The sequence below is a fragment of the Trachypithecus francoisi genome, unplaced genomic scaffold (assembly GCF_009764315.1).
Source record: "Trachypithecus francoisi isolate TF-2019V2 unplaced genomic scaffold, Tfra_2.0 Lachesis_group12, whole genome shotgun sequence".
NCBI lineage: Eukaryota > Metazoa > Chordata > Mammalia > Primates > Cercopithecidae > Trachypithecus > Trachypithecus francoisi.
The window spans coordinates 99,450,377-99,464,801 of record NW_022681457.1 but is presented as its reverse complement, the minus strand read 5'-3'; the positions used below and the strand labels follow the sequence as shown (position 1 = coordinate 99,464,801).

The 14,425-nt window shown below is 41.5% G+C and overlaps 1 protein-coding gene across 4 annotated transcripts in view; it reads left to right on the top strand.

Annotated features, from left to right (window-relative positions):
• The window catches only part of MACO1 (macoilin 1), a 70,474-nt gene that overhangs the window by 41,196 nt on the left and 14,853 nt on the right, over positions 1-14,425 (top strand). For 3 of the 4 annotated variants that reach the window (XM_033227736.1, XM_033227739.1, XM_033227738.1), the window contains one exon: positions 14,112-14,270. The exons of the other annotated variant lie outside the window; for it this stretch is intronic. In XM_033227736.1, the coding sequence (XP_033083627.1) occupies positions 14,112-14,270 (159 nt within the window). The remainder of the gene's footprint in view (positions 1-14,111; positions 14,271-14,425) is intronic. 4 annotated transcript variants of the gene reach the window in all.

Genomic DNA, 14,425 nt, shown 5'->3' with positions numbered 1-14,425 from the left:
CTGGCCAACATGGCGAAACCCTGTCTCTACTAAAAATACAAAAATTAGCTGGGCATGGTGGCATGTACCTGTAGTCCCAGCTACTCAGGAGGCTGAAGCATGAGAATCGCTTGAACCCGGGAGTCAGAGGTTGCAGTGAGCCAAGGTCGCACCTCTGCACTCCAGCCTGGGCCACAGAGTGAGAACCTGTCTTTAAAAAAACCCAAAAAATACATATGGGTAGAGCTGGGTGCAGTGGCTCACACCTGTAATTCTAGCACTTTGGGAGGTCAAAGCAGGTGGATCACGTAAGGCCAGGAGTTCGAGACCAGCCTGGCCAACATGGCAAAACTCTGTCTCTACTAAAAATACAAAAATCAGCTGAGTGTGGTGGCAGGCTCCTGTAATCCCAGCTTCTCGAGAGGCTGAGGCACGCGAATCGCTTGAACCTGAGAGGCAGAGATTGCAGTGAGCAGAGATCATGCCACTGCACTCCAGCCTGGGCGACAGAGTGAGACTCTGTCAAAAAAAAAAGAGAGAGAGAGAAAGAAAAAAAAATATGGGTAGATATATTTCTCATGTGCACAGAAAATTACTTGAAATATATAGCAGATGATCAATTGTAGTTGGCTGTCAGAGACATTTACTTTCTGCATTGTTGATTTCTGTATAGTTTAAGTTTTTATAACATGCTTATTATACCATAATAGAATGTAAGCTCAGTAAGGGCAGGGAACTTATTTTCACTGGTTTGTCACAGTACACAGTGCTTGGCTTGACACAGAGTAGATACTCAATAAATACTTGTTGAATTAATAAATACTACCTTTGTGCAGGGAAAATACTGGGAAGCAGGGAGGATGGCGCCTAGTAATTTTATCACAGTGCAACTCACAGACTTTTGAAGTTAGAAAACCTGATTATCACATTAGACCCAATCGAGGATTACACATCCAGTGTCAAACTCTTTGTTATTTTTGAGAAGGTTATTAACAATTTTATTTCTAAATAGAAAGTCTTTTTACTCCAAACCCCTTTTCTTAGTATTTCACAGGGAGTTTTAAAACCAGCACTCTGTCAGTAGTTTTTCCCAAGGCTTTGAAAGAGGTGTAAGAATTTCTGGAAGTTACAAGGGAAAAGAGGAGAAAAATCCTCTGAGGCACTGCTGTCAAAAAAAGCATTTGCTCTGGGAGTGGGGCTAGTTGTGCTTCAGGGCCAAGGAATCTAGACACAAGCCTCATCTCAGCCAGGAAGAGGGAAGATAATCTCAGTTTGCCTTATTTTATTCATCTTTCCTGGTGGGTCTAGCCCTCTCTCCTCGCCAGCCCCAGATCATTCTTTGTTTTTGTGGTAGCTAGAAATACAGCTCAGATCCTACATTAAAAAAAAAATTATTATACTTTAAGTTCTGGGATACGTGTGCAGAATGTGCAGGTTTGTTACACAGGTATACATATGCCATGGTGGTTTGCTGCACCCATCAACCCATCATCTACATTAGGTGTTTCTCCTAATGCTGTTCCACCCCTAGCCCCCCACCCCGCAACAGGCCCTGGTGTGTGATGTTCCCCTCCCTGTGTCCATGTGTTCTCATTGTTAATCTCCCACTTATGAGTAAGAACATGCGGTGTTTGGTTTTCTGTTCCTGTGTTAGTTTGCTGAGAATGATGGTTTCCAGCTTCATCCATATTTCTGTTCCAACCTTCTCTCCAAGGAGATCCTCCAGTTTAGCATATGTGTTTGACTGCTTTCTCTCTAGTGCTACAGAGAGAATGGTACATTTGTTTGTTCTCTTCTGCTTTGAATGTATTTTGCTTGTGTCAGGAGTAGTTTGTGGAAGAAAATCTGATCTTGGTAGACAATGATTCAGGCTTTGGGGGTTTCCCTAGCTGCTTTCCCTGCAGGTGGCTACACAACGGGGTGCTGACAGATTGCTGCAGAGTCACCAGCTTGACCCCTCCATGAGTGATGGCGACCACAGCAGGCCTTTCTGCTTCTGTGAGGCATAAAATAATTTTCTGGAACAGCATTATTCTAGCTGAAGGATAAAATTATAATAAAAACATATGAAATTTTAGAATGGGAACTGTGAAAACTAGACACTTAGATGTTCTAGCTAGAGTAGATTAAATATGTTGGATATAGCTGCTGCTAAATTATTTGGAAATTATCAAGTGGGAAAAAATAAGTAGTAGAGCCATCTGTCTATTTAGTAAGTTTAGTGTGTTTTCTATCTCTGTGGAAACATGTTTCTGATTTATGTTTTTATAGCACTATGTCTGAGCAGATATACTTTGTCAGACCTGATTAATTTTCATTTTTTGCTATGCCCATAATATTTTATATACCTATAGTTTGACTCTGTTTATGTTAATATACAATATAGTTTGAGTTTATTTTAACCATTGCAAGAATTTAAAACTATGGTATTCTGGGATATAAATGTGGTAATAGAGGCGTGATTTTATACTTAAACAGGGTTATTTTGTGGCTTGAAAACCATGTGGCATTTTAGAAACTAGACATAAGTGAATTTAAGCAAGCAGTTTACCGAATGTCTCCATATCTAAGAGGCCAAACAGGAAGGTGATTATGGTGTATGGATTAATTATGAAGTAACAGGTTATTGGGGAGGGGGCTTCTACATAAACATAAAAAAACACATTTTTATGTTGAGTACTGAGAGTTTATTCTATCAAAACTGATTTCTAGATAGGCTGTTTGAAAGTTTACTGACTAGAATTGAGAAGGAACTATTACAAAACTTTGAAAGGCTTTGTGTTAAATTATATGCCAACCTCTGTTGGCATATAATGAATTGAGTTTTTCATCTAAGGAAGTTAGGGGTGGATTCCCTGAAGGGAAGGTAACCCCAAGGAAAAGGAACCATATTCTTTAAATATTATTCATGCTATAATTTAGAAACTGGCTATTTGGATACTTTGCCAGCCAATGTGGGTATATTTCAGTCTTTGCAAATCTCTTCTTTTCTCCTAGCCAGCTGGGACTCTCAGGATTAAAACCAAGTTTCAGTTTCTTTTTTGTAAGTAGAATGACAACTCTCCTCTATCACAAGGTACATTTTGCTTTTCTTGTTAGAGTGTTCCAACAGATTCAAAACAGAAACACAAATTAATGAACTAGAAAGGACCATTGCTCCCCCCACACTCTGCTCCAGAGCAAGTATTGCAGATTCAGACTCCTACAGGAGTGAGTGGGGCAGGTTAGAGTGAGCATTCTGGAGTCTGGTATTGTCATCATTCTCATTCAGTACTGAACCTGACACCCAGAATTCTGGGAGCATAAACCCTTCCAAAGGGGACAGCCAGTTGTTGCCATGGGGGATTGTAGGCCCAATGTTGCCAAGTCTTCTGATATTTTGGAGAGATGCTGAAAATATCTTTACGTGAAACCTCTCAGTTAAAAAACTTTTTTTTTTTTAACATCATGTAGGGGGAGGGTCAAACAAAACACGTTTATGGGCCATATTGGTTCACCAGTTTGCAACTTTCTTGTGCCTCGCCTTTTCTGTTATACTTGTGTTTTGCTCCCTCTAACGCTCTGGCCTCAGCAGTGAAAACTTGACTTTCCTTTAGCAAGGACTTTTCTGTTAGGGAATACCTGGTAAATCCTGTGAACTAATCTGCCATATATTAATGGGACCTTTTTGCCTTTTCTTCTTCAGTCTTCTGTGCTCCTAGAAAACAGGCCATGTTGACTGTACCTCTCCAGAGGATCACTCCCTTTACTGTTATATTCCCACACCTGACTGTGAGGCTTTCATACCACTTAGAAGGAGAGGGGACAGCCTTTTGATAAGGGTGGTTTGGGGCCTTCTGGCATTTCTCAAACCATACTGTGCAGAGAGCTGCTTACTCTGTCTGTGTCTAGGACTGGTAACTTCTTCTACATCAAGATATTTTTCTACTGTGTTTTCAGAGCACAAAATACACTAAAACTCAGGATGTTGACCCTACTTATTCACAGACGTCACAGGGCTGGCTTAGAATTTGAACTTCGCAGCACTGTTTCTTGTAATGTGTGATACAGTGAAGTCTCAAGTCAGAGCAGTGCCTCCTCTCCTGCAGCCAGTGTCGTACGTAACCAAGAGATCTTTCCAAAGAGAGCAGGACAAACAGGACAATAAACTGCAGCTACAGAATCTAAATTTAGAAAAACTATTATTTTGATAGGAGCTGATGAATAGGAAGTAGTTGAGGTAGATTTAAAAACTGAGGCATTCTCAGCTGGGCACACGGGCTCATGCCTGTAATCCCAGCACTTTGGGAAGCTGAGGCGGGCAGATCACGAGGGCAAGAGATTAAGACCATCCTGGCTAACACAGTGAAACCCCGTCTCCACTAAAAATACAAAAAATTAGCCGGGCCTGGTGGAGGGCGCCTGTAGTCCCAGCTACTCAGGAGGCTGAGGCAGGAGAATGGCGTGAACCTGGGAGGCGGAGCTTGCAGTGAGCCAAGATGGCGCCACGGCACTCCAGCCTGGGTGACAGAGCGAGACTCCGTCTCAATAAAAAAAAAGAAAAAAAAAACAAAACTGAGGCATTCTCTATATCAGAAAGTTAAGTTCCCCTTTTTTGGAGTGACCTAAAAAGTTTATGTTGGCTGGGCATGGTGGCTCATGCCTGTAATCTGAACACTTTGAGAGGCTGAGGTGGGAGGATCACTTGAGTCCAGGAGTTAGTTTGACCAGTCTGGTCAACATAGCAAGACCCAGGCTCTACAAAAAAAAAAAAAAAAAAAAAGAGACTTGGATTTTCCCTAAGGTTTTGGGTTGTTCTGAAACTGCCCTGTGACATGGGCAAATCTGAGAGTGTCAGTGAATGTGGAACAGAATGGGGAGTAGGTTAGCAGTATCCTCTTTTAAAATTATCAAATAATAAAATGTTAAAAATAAGTTATGCATATTATATCTGATTTTGAAAAGGAAGAGATAAGGTAACCACTATTTTATATCCTCCTAGCATTTTTCTCTTGCATATATATTCTTTTTACAAAATTAAGCTCATACTATGTATGTTTTATAGCTTTTATTTTTCACAAACTCTATCATGAGCATTCTTCTGTATCATTGAATATTCTTCATTGGTGATTTTTTAATGATTAATTTTTTAATGACAATCAAATGTGAATGTACTGTAATTTATTTAGCCACCTTCTGTTGAGTATCTAAGTGCTTATGGTTTTTTTCTTATTACAACAGACAAGCTTTTACATAAGATATGAATGTTAATGACTGCTGATACATACTTGTCAATTCTGGCTAGATTCCTTTATGGACCTTACTAAAATGACTAGTTCTTGGCACTCACAGCTTTATTCTTGAAGAACTTTAAGAAGTCAGTGAGTACCCTGTTTCCCTAAATGACCAGTTGTGTGAAAGTCTCTAGAACTCTTTTCTGTCTCTCTTTGCATTCCTTTAGGAAAATTGATGTGTTTGCCTTTTGTGTTTGACAGATTATGGAGCAGAGACATAAAGTACTTTGTAACATGGCTTCACCTAGTAATCAGGTCATCAAGCTCTTGCTTATTTTTGTACACTTATGCCTTGTAGTCACTACAGTGACATCCGAGGCAGCTTCATGTCAGTATTTCCAAGTCTGTGGTTTATACCTGCTGCATTGGAACAGGGTCACGTTACTGTAGGCCTCACTTAAGATGGGATGTATCTACCATATACTTAAAACACATTTTTCTATGAATGACCCAAGCTACCTGTCTTGACAGTGTGAGTGACCTGGGAAGGAGAGGGGGAGAAGTTGGTATAGAGGGTAATCAGTATTTCTTCTGGGGACAGAAGCTGTGTGGTCCTTAAACAAGTCTTGTCTTGTATGATTAATGTGTACCAGGGGAACTCCTAATGGAATTAGGTACTAATCGAGATGAAGCAGTTGCTCTTCATTAATTCTTTTCATGTGCACCTGCCTTCCTTAAAAGCAAACACCCACTTACCCCTATTCCCTTCAGCCACTATTTAAATTAAAAATCGGATGGTCTGCTGTAGATAGGTTTCCAGAGCTGCCTGTGTCATAACACTGACTCTTTTCTATTGTGATCACTGAGGAGATAGACACAGAGTGAAGATTAGTGACATGATCTACAAGGATTGGAAAAAACTTTAGAAATACAGTCCCAGCTTCTAATTTTGTAGTCCCTGGCTTCAAAGAACTTATAGTCTAGGCCGGGCGCGGTGGCTCAAGCCTGTAATTCCAGCACTTTGGGAGGCCGAGACGGGCGGATCACGAGGTCAGGAGATCGAGACCATCCTGGCTAACACGGTGAAACCCCGTCTCTACTAAAATATACAAAAAATTAGCCGGGCGAGATGGCGGGCGCCTGTAGTCCCAGCTACTCGGGAGGCTGAGGCGAGAGAATGGCGTAAACCTGGGAGGCGGAGCTTGCAGTGAGCTGAGATCCGGCCACTGCACTCCAGCCTGGGCGACAGAGCGAGACTCCGTCTCAAAAAAAAAAAAAAAACAAAAAAACTTATAGTCTTGTTAGAAATACGATACAGACACAGGAAAAGATTAAACATCAGAACAATAGCAACAAAAAGAAGCCCAACACAGGACGATGGTTTGATGCCAAATGTGAAACACTGACACGGAGAGTTTTAGGGTTTTAGAAGGAGAAGGGACGTTGGGCACCTTGTGCTGGAGAGTTTAATTTTTGTTTTTTTTTAACTGAGCCTTGAAGAATGGGTAAGATTGAAAACTGGAGGCCATTCCTCCCAAGGAAGTAGCATAGTTAAAGGCAGAAAATGTCTGGAAAACAAGGAGTGGGTCATTTTGGCTGATGTGAGGGATTTGTTAGAAAACCTACCTTTCAGTCAGTTGGCTATGTAACTTGGAGATGACTTTCTGAAGCCCCTTCTACAGAGCAAGCAGCAGGGTACGTTCTGTATTGTAGAGCCTAGAGCCTCTCTGTCACTGCTCTTTAGAGTTCATAGATAACCAGCAAAGCTGAGGCTCCTTATCATCCCCAGGGGTTCATGGGGTCCAGCCTGCAGCCCACAGACATATATCCTTAGGTAGTTTTCTGGAATGGGTATGGGCTATGACTCATAGTCACCCCTAGGTGAAGTCTTGACTGAGAAAAAGGTCTGCTTCTTTTTTATAAGACTTGATTCCTGGGGAAATTTACTGCCCTGATGCCTTAAACTTCCCCTGTGCTTTCAGTCAGACCTCATAAAGCTGAAGTCAGGCTTTATAAAACCATGAAGTTATTGGCAGTAGCCACTGAAGACTTCTAAACTTTAAGTGAAGGCATAGTGGTGTGGGCTGTAATTCAGATAATTCACAAGAGATAAGAATTACAAACATTTAGACATAGTATCTCCTACCTTTTCAGATACTTAAAAGCAATACCCGGCCGGGCGCGGTGGCTCAAGCCTGTAATCCCAGCACTTTGGGAGGCCGAGACGGGCGGATCACGAGGTCAGGAGTTCGAGACCATCCTGGCTAACACGGTGAAACCCTGTCTCTACTAAAAAATACAAAAAAAGCTAGCCGGGCGAGGTGGCGGGCGCCTGTAGTCCCAGCTACTTGGGAGGCTGAGGCAGGAGAATGCGTAAACCCGGGAGGCAGGGCTTTCAGTGAGCTGAGATCCGGCCACTGCACTCCAGCCCGGGCGACAGAGCGAGACTCCGTCTCAAAAAAAAAAAAAAAAAAAAAAAAAAAAAAAAAGCAATACCATTTCAACTAAAAGCTAATACTTAAAAGCTAGTATTTCAGCTGGGCATGGTGGCTCACACCTATAATCCCGGCACTTTGGGAGGCCAAGGCAGGCAGATCACTTGAGGTCACGAGTTCAAGACCAGCCTGGCCAACATGGTGAAACCCATCTGTACAAAAAATACAAACATTAGCCAGGCATGGTGGTATGTGCCTGTAATTCCAGCTACTCAGGAGGCTGAGGCACAAGAATCACTTGAACCCAGGAAGCAGAAGTTGTAGTGAGCCGAGATCGTGGCACTGCACTCTAGCCTGGGCAACAGAGTGAGACTGTCTCAAAAATTTTTTTTCAATAAATAATGTATTTATTTTACTACCAGGTGTTCTTCCAGATACTCAAAGATATTTTTCCTATTTAGCCTGTCTGAAAGGCTAACATTTGAACTTCATTCCTTTGGTCAATTAGCAGATTATCCTTTATTAAAATGTAAATCTTTTCCTGTTAAAATTAAATAATTATTAATCATTTACATTACAGTTTATCTTGGTTGGGTAGGATTAGGGAGAAGGTGAGATATAGTTAAGGTTTGGAGTAAAAGTGATCCTTAAACTTGACAATTTTGCTTTGAAGTCAGCCTGGCATCTGACACAGGGACCTGAGAAAGTGCTGCTGTGTGGGTTCCAACTCCTGCTGTGAGTTAGATAATAGGATTCAGAGGTAGCTTCACAACTCTCTTAGAAGTTAAGTGCTGTCTTTTGAAATTATCAGTAAAGTGACTAGGAAAGTTACCTGGACCTGATGTGTAATAATTTAGAACCCTGGCTTGTACAGTTGGACAAAAATTGACATATTTATTGTAAATATAAACTCCAGCTTTGCCATGGGCCCTATCTGTGTCCAAAGTGGTGATGCCACAGGGTAGGCCTTTGTAAGGGTGAAAACTGGTTCCACAAGAGTTAGGCAAGAAGGAAGGGCATTTATTTCCTGACAAGCCTTACTAAAGCTTGGTTCAGATGTATCTGCCCCCCCCCTTTTTTTTTTAATGAGATTGTAGCTGTTGTGGAGAAAACTTCTCTTTTATCCCTTAAAATTCTATAGTCTAGGGAAGAGTGTGGCCCTTAACTCAGATAAAAGGAGCTTGATGTTTTCCTCCATTCTTTCTATCCCTATCTGCTGAGATTAGTTTCAAGGCTTACAATCTATTACTTCTGCCTCGTTTTCTTCCTGATCACTGCTTTTAATTTAGCTTTCAGCTAATGACATTTTAATAGAATCATATTAATACATTTGAAGATTTTGCATTAACCTTTTAACATCATTTAATCAAAACTTCTTTGTACGTCACACTAATAAATTATATATCTATATTTTACCTATAAAGTATTGAACTTCAGCACCAAAGGGTTAAGTATGCCATTTAGACAAATAGTAGTTATCTGTTTAATAAGTTCTTCTAGCACTTGACTATCTTGGTTCGCTTCAATTTGCTAACACATAATTCTTTTTTTTTTTTTTTTTTTTTGAGACGGAGTCTGGCTCTGTCGCCCAGGCTGGAGTGCAGTGGCCGGATCTCAGCTCACTACAAGCTCCACCTCCCGGGTTTACGCCATTCTCCTGCCTCAGCCTCCCGAGTAGCTGGGACTACAGGCGCCTGCCACCTCGCCCGGCTAGTTTTTTGTGTTTTTTAGTAGAGACGGGGTTTCACCGTATTAGCCAGGATGGTCTCGATCTCCTGACCTCGTGATCCGCCCGTCTCGGCCTCCTTTTTTTTTTTTTTGAAATGGAGTCTCCCTCTGTCGCCCAGACTAGAGTGCAGTGGTGTGCTTGGCTTATTGCAACCTCTGTCTCCTGGGTTCAAGCAATTCCCCTGCCTCAGCCTCCCCTAGTAGCTGGAACTACAAGCATGCACCACCACGCCCAGCTAATTTTTTGTGTGTTTTTAGTAGAGACAAGGTTTCACCACGTTGGCCAGGCTGGTCTCGAACTCTTGACCTCAGATGATCTGCCCGCCTCAGCTTCCCAAAGTACTGGGATTACAGGCCTGAGCCACTGCACCTGGCCACACATAATTCTTTCAAAACTCATGACATACATTTTTCTATTGGGCAAATGCAAAAATTGAGATGTATCTTAGAACATCGGATTGTATAGTACATCCATATGATGGAATATTAAGCAGCAGTTAATTATTTATGGAAAATGTCTGATAGTGTGAGAAGGTGCTTATGATTTATAAGCTGTATATGTGGTACTCTCTCACCAATATTAAATATATTTACATGTATGAAGAAATAGAAAAAAAATACAGAAAAGCGATGCACCAAATATTGAGCAGTTCTGTCTGCATAAGAGGATTATGAGCTATTTATATTTTTATTTATACTTTTCCATTGTTTATTCAGTTTTTGATACTGTGACTGGGTATCAAAAATAAACTCAATGCAGGTGGTAAATCATTTTGCTGCCTACCTTAGTAAAGATTTAAAATGTGTAGTGGACATTCAAGGCCAATTAATGCTTTCTGTAGACAGCTAATGAAAAATTGTCCATCATAAATTTTTTTAATTTGCTGAGAATTTTGCCATTTACTGCTTTATGTGATCCTGCATGCCATTAGCCATTAGGCAGTGTTCCTGTAGAGCCGTGTTTCTTAAACTGGGAATGCTGGTGTTAACTCTCAGGCTTGCTGCAGCAGTTTGGAAAATAATTCAGTTTTACAAAATTCATGGTAGCAGTTATGAAAATCCTGAAGTATTTTAGTTTTGTGTCATGTGAGATTATTTTATTTTTTAAATAAACCTTTTCTTATTGACGTATAATATATATACACAACAGTGCACAAATCAAGTGTGCCATTTGTGAATTTTCACAAAGTGAACATACTCCTGTAACCACTTCATTTTATTTTTGTTGTATTGTGCCACTATTAGTCTTTGACAAAATTTTTATAGAAGCGTCACATTAAAAAATACATTGTTGGTTGGGCATAGTGGCTCACACCCGTAATACCAGCACTTTATGAGGCCAAGGTGGGTGGATCACCTGAAGGAAGTCAGGAGTTCGAGATCAGCCTGGCCAACATGGCGAAACCTCGTCTCTACTAAAAATACAAAAATTAGCTAGGTGCGGTGGTGGGCATCTGTAATCCCAGCTACTCAGGAGGCTGAGGCGGGAGAATTGCTTGAACCCGGGACGGGGAGATTGCAGTGAGCCGAGATCAGCCCAGGCGACAGAGTGAGACTTGGTTAAAAAAAAAAAAAGTATATATATATATAATGTTCTTTGATCTTCAGAAGTTGTACTCTAGATATTTTATGCTTTTTGGTCTCATAACTGCTCATTGGATTTTTACATTTTTCAAGGAACTCTAAAATTTCACTCAGAATAAATATTCTTTTTTCTAGTTTGTGGTGGGAAAAGATTAAAAAATGAAAGAAAGTAAGAACTACAAAATTCTTGCAATCTAGCCTCTACAGATTTAATTTTTCTTTCATTCCTAACTGTGGCATATGTTTTGCCCCAGCAACTGGTTCCACTGGTGTGGAACTTGATTCCTGTGCATCTGCGTATGATACAGCTCAGTTTGCTCATCTAAAGAGGCAAATCAGCAGCCATCTGTAAGTGTTTCAGGTCTAGAAATCCTAGCCCACACTGGAAGGAACTTTAGAGATAACAGCCGTAGATGAGGAAACTGAGGCCTGGAAGATTACACGCCTTGCGCAGGGTCAGGAAGTTGGTGCCAGAGCTGAATCTAGAACCCTGATCCTAAACTCTATTACTAAACCATGCTTAGCCCCTATTTTCACCTAAAAACTCACCCTTTCTACTGAAAATGCAATCCTCAGACTGTGAAATCAGCTTCTCAAGAAAGACAAATTACCTAACACGTTTTTCAGCCAAATTTCTTAATGAAGATAGCCTGACAGCACTGACCTCTTTCAGAATATATTCTTTGGGCTACTTGGGAGTGAATGAGAGACAGTATGGTGATGGTGTAAATGCTGATATGTAATTGTTTAGAGCAGTTCTGAGAGTACATTCAACTGGAATAACCCTAGCACTAGGGAAAGTGTGGTATGATGTTGACTTGTGACCCTTCCCTGGGGAGCAAGCTGTCAGGACACCCAGCAGTGCTTTTGGAACAAAAGGTTTCTAGGCCATGCTCCCAGGCACTGGACGGGAGGACTGGCTACTTGCACCTGCAAGGTAACTGTCAGTGTTTTATGATTTGGGGTTTTGGGTTTTTTTTTAAGTTGCCTAAAGGTAGATATGTAAATAAAGCTGCTCTGTGTCAGGCAACATTTATTGAGTAAGCGTTGATCACTGTGGAGGGCTCTGGGGATTTAGTGCTTAATAAAACATGTCTCTAAGGACTTAGTCTTTGGAGCTGACAGTTCCAAAGAGATCACCACTGCCCTTCAGAAATCTTGGTTTTGTTGATGTGTTGAATTAGTGACATGAATAAGAGTCTCGTCAGAGCAAACTGACTTTACCTACCTGTGAGTTTGTATCCTGATGGAAAAAGCCTCTTCTAAATAAATATTTATTTAGAATAGTTTGTGGTAGGAAGAGATTTAAAAAATGAAAGTAATAACTACGAAATTATTGAGATCTAGCTTCTGTAGATCTAATTTTTCTTTCATTCTCAACTCCTCCTCAAATGGCAGCCAAGCCATCCTTGACCTGACCTTCAGCACCACTCTCCACAGTCCTGTCTATCAGATCTGTTCTATCCTTTCCTACTCTCTTCCCCAGTACAAGCCTTTCTCAGAAGCCAGACCAATGGCTTGCCTGCACATGTCTATGGCTGTTCTTGCCTTTGAGCTTTTTAATACATTTCTCCCCTCATTTAGAATATCCCCTCCTCCTCTTCTACTTCTCAAAATCCTATCCAAACATCAGGGCCCAATCAATCTCTACCTGCTCTGCAAAGCCTTTCCCAGTCTTCTCTCAGACTCACATAGTACTTCTTCCTCCACCATGCTGTGGATGATGTGGCTATAGTTTGGTCTAATGGTGAAGAGAATGGACTCAGGAGCTAGACTGCCTGGATGACCTTGGGTTGCATCCTTTCCTAGCCTAGAGTTCTTCATCTGTAAAAATAGGAATAGGAATTGCATTTCCTATTTTTGTGCATATTAAGTAGTTGTACAGATTAAATGAGTTCATAGGATTAAACACTATAGAACAGTGCCTGGCCTGTAAGTTCTCATTAAATAGTAGCTGTTGTTATTATTCCTTCTGACATATATTTAATCATGGCCTTCCTTGTGTTATTGTTTAATCATTTAAATTATGTATTTCTTGGTTCCTCTCTATGTCTTGGTTCCTAATTGTGAAGTTTTTCCACAAAAAAAGAGACTCGATTTTATAGTTTTCGCTTATTTGTTTTTTGTTTTTTGCCGCTTAGGCTGGAGTGCAGTGGCACGATCTCGGCTCACTGCAACCTCCACCTCCTGGGTTCAAGTGATTCTCCTGCCTCAGCCTCCTGAGTAGCTGGGATTACAGGCACCCGCCACCACATCCAGCTAATTTTTGTACCTTTAGTAGAGATGGGGTTTCACCATGTTGGCCAGGCTGGTCTTGAACTCCTGACCTCAGGTGATCCGCCCGCCTCGGGCTCCCAAAGTGCTGGGATTGCAGGCATGAGCCACTGTGCCCGGCCAATTTTATAATTTTTGTTTACCATTTTCAGCACTATATACTCATGGTAGGTCTCCAATACCTGTCACTTAAAGTGAAACTATTACTGCAGTAAAGAAAATAGGTGAAACAAGAGTAAGAAATTGAGGAGAAAAGATAGGCTTCATTTTATAGATGGAGTTCTCTTATGATTCTTAGAGCATGTAATTTGTTCCTTTTTACATTGTTGTTGAGTCTCGTGAGCTCTTCTGCTGCAATCACAAGAGGGTATGAACGTCATTCAGCAAGGATGCTAGCAATTTCTGGAGATTGTCGCAGATAGTTTTCTTCTAGGCCCGTGGTGGGACAGAGTCTCAGACAGTAGATTCTGATCTATCAAAATAGCTTAAAGCATTAAGTGCTAGGTCATGAGCTGGTTGTATGGACATATTTCCCTTGCTGAGGGCATGAAAAGCCACCAGTAGGAAGGGAGCCTTTAGTCTTCAGCCATCCTCTCTGCCGTCCGCTTCTCCTTTATCAGCAGCTCGGATGCATATTCACAAGCACCATACTCACCTGTCAATATTCATATACATTTGGGGGAAGTTGAAAGTTACACCCCAGTGGGAAGAGGTAGGGACCCAGGTGGAATCACTCAACAAAATTAACCCAACTGCAGACAGGAGTCCTCATGATGGCAGGAGCTGCCAGCGGGGTCCTTCTGCCATTCACCCACCAGTCCAGGACCCCTACCAGGTCCCTCCCAGCTCTGTGGGTGCCCTCACCTAGATGAAAATGCTGCATTTCTCCTTCTCCTAGGCTGGAACAAGACATTAAAAAGTTAAAGGCTGACCTGCAAGCCAGCAGACAAGTGGAACAAGAGCTCCGCAGTCAGATCAGCTCCCTTTCGAGCACCGAGCGGGGGATCCGCTCAGAAATGGGCCAGCTTCGGCAGGAGAATGAGCTGCTGCAGAACAAGTACGTGCACCTTTTAGGCCTTTGGCCATAAGCCCAGCAGCTTCACTACTTCTCTTGTTTCCAGGGGTTGGAGCACAAGATTCATGGTGACAGAGACCCGCTGAGAGATTTTTAAATAAAATGTTTAAAATACTTTATTTAGTACCAGATACTCA